Source organism: Cebus imitator, unplaced genomic scaffold (genome assembly GCF_001604975.1).
Source record: "Cebus imitator isolate Cc_AM_T3 unplaced genomic scaffold, Cebus_imitator-1.0 Scaffold850, whole genome shotgun sequence".
Taxonomy (NCBI): domain Eukaryota; kingdom Metazoa; phylum Chordata; class Mammalia; order Primates; family Cebidae; genus Cebus; species Cebus imitator.
In genome coordinates this window covers 5,205-14,693 of record NW_016108165.1, presented here as the reverse complement: position 1 = coordinate 14,693, position 9,489 = coordinate 5,205, and the positions used below count along the sequence as shown (strand labels likewise).

The 9,489-nt window shown below is 34.9% G+C and overlaps 1 protein-coding gene across 1 annotated transcript in view; it reads right to left on the bottom strand.

The window, feature by feature from the left end:
* The window catches only part of LOC119469805 (coagulation factor VIII-like), a gene marked incomplete at its 5' end in the record, with an annotated part of 20,919 nt that overhangs the window by 9,992 nt on the left and 1,438 nt on the right, over positions 1-9,489 (bottom strand). Inside the window, 2 exons of the mRNA XM_037735591.1 lie at positions 2,904-3,113; positions 8,849-8,999. Of these exons, the coding sequence (XP_037591519.1) occupies positions 2,904-3,113; positions 8,849-8,999 (361 nt within the window). The remainder of the gene's footprint in view (positions 1-2,903; positions 3,114-8,848; positions 9,000-9,489) is intronic.

The following is a 9,489-nucleotide window of genomic DNA, read 5'->3' as shown; positions in this document are numbered from 1 at the left end:
ACAAGGAGTAAATACTTCCAGACTCATTCCACAAGGCCAGTATTACCCTGAAATCAAACCAGACACACACACACACACACACACACACACACACACACACAGAAACTACAGGCCAATATCTCTGATGAACATTGATGTAAAAATCCTCAGCAAAATACTAGCAAATGCCATTCAACAATATGGTAAAAGATCATTCATCATGATCAAGGGGGATTCATCCCAGGGATGCAAGGATGTTCAAAATATGGAAATGAATCAATGTGACACATTGTATCAACAGAATGAAGGACAAAAACATATGATCATTTCAATTGATGCCAAAACATATTAAATTCAACATCCCTTCATGATAAAACTCTCAACAAAGTGGGTATAGAAAGCATACCTCAAAACAATAAAGGCCATATATGACAAACCATGGCTAATATTATACTGAATGTGGAAAACTGAAAACCTTTCCTCTAAGATCTGGAACACGATAAGGACACCCACTTTCACTAATTCTATTAAATGTAGTCCTAGAAGTCCAAGCCAGAACAAGTAAGCAAGAGAAAGAAATAAAGGGTCTCCAAATTGGAAAGGAAAAAGTCAAATTCTCCTTGTTTATAGATGACATAATCTTATGTTTTGAAAAAAACTAAAGACTCCACCAAAAAACTATTAAAACTGATAAACAAATTCAGTAAAGTTGCAGGATACAAATCCAACATGCAAAAATCAGTAGCATTTCTATATACCAAGAGTTAATGACCTGAAAAAGAAATTTTAAAAAATCATTTACAATAGCTACAATAAAAATAAATTAAATATCTAGGAATAAATTTAATCAAAGAGCTGAGATATTTCTATAATGAAAACTAAAATACTGATAAAGGGAATTGAAGAAGACATAGAAAAAATGAAAAGGTATCTATCCTATGCTCATGAGCTGAAAACACTAACATTGTTAAAATATCAATGCTACCAGATTTAATGTAATGCCTATCCAAATACCAATGAAGTTATTCACAAAAATAGAAAAAATAATTTTAAAATTTGTATGGAATAACAAAAGATTCCAAAGAGCCAAAGCAGTTCTGAGCAAAAAGAACAAAGCTGGAAGCATGACACTACTTGACCTCAAACTATACCGCAAAGCTGCGGTAACTAAAACAGCATGGTACTGGCATAAAACCAGAAACATATGCCAGTGTAACACAACAGAGAACTCAGAAATAAATCCACACATTTATAGCCAACTCATTTTTGACAAAATTATCAAGAACATGCACTGGTGAACGAATAGCCTCTTCAATAAATGGTGTGGGAAAACTGGATATCCACATGCAGAAGAATGAAACGAGACCCCTATCTCTCACTATATACAAAAATCAAATCAAAATGGATTGGATTATATTTATACTTAAATTTAAAACTTGAAACTATAAAACTACTGGAAGAAAACATTGGGGGAATGCTCCAGGACATTGGTCTGGGAAAGATTTTGCAGGTAAGACCTCAAAAGAACAAGTGACTAAAGCAAAAAATAGACAAGTGGGATTATATCAAACCATAAAGCTTCTGCACAGCAAAGGAAACAATTAACAAAGTGAAGAGACAATCTATAGGATGTGATGAAGTATTTGCAAACTACACAACCGAGAGGGTATTAATAACCAGAATTATAAGAAAGTTACTACCAAAAAAAAAAGAATCCTATTAAAAATGAACAAAGTTCTGAATAGACATTTCTCAAAAGAAGACAAACAAATGGCCAACAGGTATATGAAAAACTGCTCAACATGACTAATTACGAGAGAAATGCAAACCAAAAGCACAATGAGATATTTCACTCCAGTTAAATGGCTTTTATCAAAAAGACAAAAAAAAATAATGAATGCTGGTGAGGATGTGGCAAAAGGGGAATGCTCGTATACTGTTGGTGGGAGTGTAAATTAGTACAGATACTATGGAAAAGAGTAAGGAGGTTTTCCAAAAAACTAAAAATAAAACTACCAGGTGATCCAGCAATCCCACTTTTATTACAGCAACATTCACAGTAGTTAGGATATAAAATTAACCTAAGTATACATCAACAGATGAATGAATAAAGACAGTGTGGTATATATACACAAATAGAATATTACTTAGCCATTAAAAAGAATGAAATCCCATCATTTGTGGCAACATGGATGAACCTGGATATCATTATGTTAAGTGAAATAAGCCAGGCATAAAAGACAAATATCACATGTTTTCACTTACATGTGAGAGCTTAAAAAATGGATCTCACAGAGACAGAGAGTAGAATAGTGCTTAACAAAGTTTGGGAAGGGTATGGGGGATTCAGTGGAATGAAGAGAGGTTGAGTAATAGGTATAAAATTACACTTAAATAGAAGGGGTAAGTTGCAGTGTTCAATATGACAGTAGGGTGACTATACTTAACAATAATATATTGTGTAATTCAAAATAACTAGAAGAGTGGAATTGGAATCTTCCTAACACAAATGATAAGTTTTTGAGGTGATAAATATCCCAGTTACCCTAATTTGATCATTACACATTGTATGCTTATATGAAAATATCACAGGTACCCCCTAAATATGCACAATTATGTATCCATAAAAATTGTAAAAATTGGTCCTTGGCATGTGAAGACACTTTTAGAGCAAAGACTTTTAAGTTAAATAATTGAGTGGTGCTGTCATTAAAATGCCTATCCGGCATGATCTGCACATGTACCCCAGAATTTTAAGTATAATAAAAATAAATAAATAAATACTCAAAAAAATGCCTTGCAATAGCCAAAATCACTTGAACCATTTCATATCTGCCCAAATGGGAGCTAGTGGGCAAAAGAGCATATGAATGGCTAGTGAAGCATTCGCAGCTGTTGTTAAAAAAATAATATACGTAACTAACCTGGGTTTTCCATTGACATGAAAACAGTTTCTCCCGAGAATGGGAATAGGGTAAGTGTGTCTTCATAGACCATTTTGTGTTTGAAGGTATATCCAGAGAAGAAGACAGAAAGGAAGTCAGTCTGTGCTCCAATGCTTAGAATGTACCAGTATGCCACCTCATGCAAGCAAACCGACAACTGCAAACTATCGAAAACATAGCCATTGATGCCTGCAAAAACAACGGGGAAAAAGAGGTTAGTCATATCACGGATTTAGTATTGTGGATTGTGATTGCCATGATACAGTTAGGAATTATTGTATGTTATGCCCATTATCTTATTCCCAGGAAGACATATCATATATTCCAACAAAGCAGATTGTTATTAATCATCTGGGTTCCAATCCCAACGTGAGGAGAGAGTCAGAAACCTCATGATAAAGATTAATTTGGATGTTATATGGGAGGCAGTTTGATAAGGAACAGGATGTTTGCATGGTCTCAAAGTATATCCCTTCAAACTGTTTATTAGTTGCAAGGGAGAAAATAGTAACTACACAGAGGAGAAACCAGAAAAAAAAAACTAACTTTGTTGATTACGACAGTCCTTGGGATGGTATGTGATATAAGTTTTAAAATCTAGGAAAAAAAAAAAAAAACCTGAGTGCTTCAAGTTACCATCTGATCAAGGTCCAGATTCAAGGAAATGAAAGAAGCAGGACAAGTAGTTCCTTGTACTAGATCTCTGTACTGCAGGGAATAAATGCTGTAAATGACAGCATTGGTTAATATAACTGGAATACCAGCTATAAATTACAGAAATATTTTTATCAATTTCATAACATCACGCTGATTGTGTAAAAGAATATCTTTATTCACAGGAAATGTGTACTAAAGTGTTGAAAGGTAAAGGGGCATGATGTCTGCAACCCATTTTCACGTAGAAAAGTAACAAAAGTGTGTATATAGAGAAAATAAAATGAAAAACAAAATTGCAAAATGTTAAACATTGGTGAATCTGGGCAAAGGGTATGTGCAAGTTCCCTGTATTATTCTTGTAATTTTCTGTATATTTTAAATTAGCTCAAACCAAAGAGCTAAGCAAAAGTAACATTGGCCTTCCTTTATAAAGGGAATTGTTTATGAAAGCCTCTTCCACACATCTATTGATCCATCCATTCAATAAACACTTGTCTACCCTGTTACTAGGTACTGTGTAAGATGGTTGCCCACAAACCACTAAGCAATACTCAGACATTGGCTTAGTATAACTAATTAATAATTGAAGATTTTTTCCTGTACGGCCTTAAGATATATTATAAAGCTATTATAATTAAAAATGCAGTCTTAATGCAGAATAGATAAATGTATCAAGCAGAATATAGAATCCAGAAATTGACAAGATGTAAGTGGAAATTTAACACATAATAAAGGCAGCATCTCCAACCATTACAGCGAAAAATGAGCTATTTGGTAAATGATAATAAATATGACTATCCACTTGCAAAAACAGATTCTACTTCATTTCACATAACTAATAAAAGTAAACTCCTGTTAAATTAATTTGAATTAGTCCTAAGGGTACCTCTGCACTTGAGTCCTTGCACAACAAAGCGTAGCCTGGCTTAGTTGATGAACTAACTCAAAGCCCAACTTAGGAATATGCTTTTGTAACAAACAGCTTAGTCTCAGCCGATTATAGTTGTTGAACTTCCATCAACTGCAGGCAACCAACAGCTTCAAATAAGACAAAGTGTCAAACTGTAATCAATTAAGCTGTCTCTAAACCTCACTTCCATTTTCTATCCATACTATGTTGCTGGCTGCTGTTCTGTATTTGATTCTGAGGGCTATCTGATTCTAGAATCATGTATAAAAGGCAATTATAATCTTTAAAGTACATTTGTTGTATTTTTGTCTTTTGACACTCCACATGGATTAAATAATTACATGTCTTTTGTGAAATATGTGCACACTACTTTTGGCTACTGTATTAGTCCACTAGGGCTGCTGTAACAGTATGCCACAGAGACTGGGTGGATTAAATAACAGGAATGTGTTTTCTCACAGTTTTGAACACTAAAATTCCAAGATCAAGGTGTTGGCAGGTTTGGTTTTTACTGAAGCCTCTCTCAGGCCATAACACATATATACTAGACATGGATTTCCTGAGTCAATAGGCTATGCATATGTTTGGCTTTAGATACTCCCAAAGTAAGTGCACAAATTTCCATCCTAACCAGAAATGTATGAGAGTTCTGGTTACTCCACGTCTTTACCAATACTTGGTATGGACAATCTTTTTAATTTTAGACATTCTGGTTTATCTCATTTGTTTTTTCTTTCTTTCTTTCTTTCTTTTTCTTTCCTTTTTTTTTTTTGAGATGAAGTCTGGCTCTGTTGCCCAGGCTTGAGTGCAGCGGAGCGATCTCGGCTCAACTGCAACCTCCACCTCCTGGTTCAAGTGATTTTTCTGCCTCAGCCTCCCGAGTAGCTGGGACTGCAGGTGCATGCCACCATGCCTGGCTAACTTTTTGTATTTTTAGTAGAGACGGGGTTTCACCATGTTAGCCAGGATGGTCTCGATCTCCTGACATCATGATCCACCCACCTCAGCCTCCCAAAGTGCTGAGATTACAGGCGTGAGCCACCACACCTTTTAATTTCATACTATCTGGTTTATTCATTAACTTGCATAACAGTTACCTGAAATCACTGGAATGTAAACCTTCCTCAGGCTTAATTACTAGAATGGCTAATTCTTCTCTATCCACTCGTTTTAAATTTATATTTTAATTGAAAGGGAAAAATAGAATCTATTTATGATGTACATCACAATGTTTATATATGTATAATATATTGGAATGGCTAAATCGAGCTATTAACATATGCATTACTTCACAAACTTATTTTTCTGGTGAGAACACTTGAAATCTACTCTCATAGCAAGTTTCTAGTATACAGTAGATTGTTACTAACTGTAGTCACCACAGTGTACAATAAATGTCTTTAATTTATTCCTCTTGTGTAACTGGAATTGTCTGGCAAAGTCTTTATCTCTCTTCATTTCTGAAGAACACATTTTCTGGGTAAAGTTTTCTCAGTTGGCACTCTTTTCCTTCAGCACTTTGAATATATCATTCCACCTTCTTCTGACCTGTGAAGTTTCTGTTGAGAAATCTGCTGCTAACCTTACTGGAATTTCCTTACATGTGATTTGCTTCTTTTTTTTTCTTTCAGGATTCTCATTTTGTCTTTGATATTCGATAGCTTGATTGTAATGTGTCTTGGTATTCTCTTGTTTGAATCTAATCTGACCAGAGATCTTTGAGCTTCTTGTATGTGGATATTTACATCTTGCCCCAGATTTGGAAAGTTTTCTGCTATCATTTCTTTAAATACTCTTTCTTCCATTTTGTCTGTCTCTCCTCGTAATTACCCACATCCAAAATTTGGTGATCATCCATGAATCCTCTTGGTCCTTTACCAAATATAGCTAATTATTTACCATATCTTGTGCATTCTGTTTTCTAAACAAATCCTGTACATGTCCCTTCCTCTTCATTCCTACTGCAATTTCCCTATCATTTGTAGGATCCATCTACAAAATAAATCCTAAATCCTACAATTTTTTAAAACACAAAATTATGAAACAAACACCTAGGTCGTGAAATACAATATTGCTGGTATCCCCACAAAACACATGTGTTCATTCTCAAATGAATTCTTTCTAAGAGGTAGTCACTATCTTGTCTTTTATGATAATCATGTCCTTACTACCCTTTATACTTTTCTTCCTGTGTATTCCTAAACAAGATAACTTAAATTTGCCCATTTTTGAACTTTATGTAAATAATATAATACTGTACGTATTCTTTTGATACTTACCATTTTACTAAAAATTTTGCTTGTGATATTTATTCATATTGTTGTATATAGCTTATTTTGTGAATCTTCATTGTCACATAGTATTTCATTGTATAAAAATAGATAATCCATTTTACTGCTAACGGAAATTTGAGTGGTTTATGGTTTGGGTCTCCCTTCTCGTGGTCTTTTTATTTTTCTTCTTTTCTTATCCCTCTGCCTTAGCATCTTTCTTCCTGGACTCTTCCTCTCAAGATCCTTCCCTGTGTCTCTTGGCCTCTGCCTCTGTGTCTCCCCCTGCACTCTTTCCCAACTCCAATCTCTTCTTTCTTGAGTCCAGACTCTTACCTCCACCAGAAGCTATATTAGAAATCCCAGAGGAAAAAAATACTTCTTTTCTCCCAATATCTCATTTTCAGTGAAAATGTTTTTTGGCTCTACTAATGTCACTATATATCTCTTGTTTTAATCACTGTCTCCATGAAAATGATATGCTTTAACTGTCCAGATACTGTGGTAGGCGCCCATTCTACTTGGAAAAAGAAGTGGTGGGAAAGGAAAAAATGATGAATAGAAAAAAATAAAAGAACAAATATATAGTATATAACACAATAAGTAAATTATAAAATACAATATTCTATGAGGCTGAAGGAATTCTAAACCAAAGCCATAAGGCTGGAGAGAAGAAGGAGAAAAGAAAAAAGCTCTGAGCCACTAGAATTAAATACTAAGCACTAGACTCTTGCACAAATGTCAAATCGGAATCATTCAGAAGGAAAGCAATACCCTGCACTATATAAGAAATAAAAATGCAACTAAAAGGACTAAACAAACTCAAAATTTTTAGAATAATGGATAGTAAAGGACTTTGGAGAATAATAGATTGCTATTACTAAAATTCAGGCTTAATATGAGGCTCAACCCAAAGCTAAAGGACTAAAACTTTGAGATGAGGGGAATAGAATTGAAACACATGCCACATTCTGGTAGGTGAGTATAGCCCACATTATAACTTTCCAAGGTTCTCAGACAGGTAGGTGGTCCATACGTTTTGTTCAGGAATTTTAGTTGCATCCAGTGGGACACACAAGGAAATGTGTGCTCGCTCCATCTTAAACATCTTAATAATCAGAATTTTAAAAGGCATATATTGGTTTTGAAAAGACTATATTAGTTATCCACTAATACAACATGAGAACACTCTTTTATTCACAAGCCCACTGGTAATTATGATTTTGGCAGTTTCATGGGTATAAAGTGCTATCTCATTGTTATTATATTTCGCATTTCCCTGTAGGATAGTGCAATTGGAATTTTTTGTATCATATTTTTGACCATTCAGATTTGTGGGTATATATAAACATATATGCATGTGTATGTATGCAATGGGCTGACTTATGTTACCCCATCCCAAATTTATACCTTGTAGTCCTAAACCCCAGTACCTCAGCATGTGACTATACTTGGAGATAGTGTCTTTAAATAGGTGGTTGGTTAAAATAAGGTCATTAGGGAGGGCCCTAGCCCAACATTACTTGTATCTTCATTAGAAGAGGAGATTAGGACAAAGACATATAAAGGAGAAACCATGTGAAGACAAGGGAGAAAGCCATCTACAAGACAAGGAGAGAAGCCGCTGCCAACATCCTGATCTCAAACTTGTAGCCTCCAGAGCTGTAAGACAATAGATCTCTGCTGATGATTAAGCCACCAATCTGCAGTACTTTATTATGGCAGCACTAGAAGACTAATACAATATATGTATGTTTTTATATATGATTATATAATTATAGAGAAAATATGTTTTAAAATGTGTTACCTGGACATAGAATGGTTGCTGAAAAGATATAATATAGAAAGAGATGGGGAATTAAAAGGGAGGGGGGAACCAAGTAAATATTGAAAGGAGAAAATAGTGACCAAATTTTTAAAATATGGATTATACGATCACATGTATTTGTGTACAAATTAAACATTTTTAGGTAACATAGTTGTTAGATTTATATGCACATACAATGCATTCATTATCTGGACATCACTTTGGTTACATCAATTTTCTTCATCCAATGCTCACTGGACTTAAGTGCTGCTTTACTCACTATGCATGATATTGGAGGCTTGGAAGTCTGGATCCTCAAGCTGCACTCCAGCTGCATTGGGGAGAAAGCGTTCCATATTCTCTGTGAGGTACCAGCTTTGATTCTCATCAAATACAGAAAATAGGATGACATTCCTCTTGTCTGACATCATCTGTTAATTACATATATTGAAAGGGGTAAAGAAATGCTACTGATGTTGTCAGGTAGGAGCTAGCAGTCTATGATGACAGCGATGGCATGCATGTGATATATCTGATCCTTTAGTTTAATTCCATTTCCTCTTAGGCATGTACCAAGGCTTGGGAGTTGGGGGTGGGTGCTATGAGCAGTGAGTATATGCTTACAGCAAATGTGTCCCCAGGACAAGAGGGTGACTGATTCCACTGAACTTGGTTTTTTCTGTATCCAAGGCCCTATGCTGGCTAATTTTTTGGTACAGTCTACAGCCTTATTCTCTACATGTTCAGATTAGAAGATTTAACTCTTTAAAGACCCAAGTGATTATTCGGTGCCTTTGTTAAACAAGTTAGTTAAGTCAAAAGAGATAATGACTTTGCAAAACTTCCATCTAGCAACTGGCCTCCTACAAGGCTATAAAAAATTAAAAATAGAAATACAGAAATCAAATAACAATGATAAGG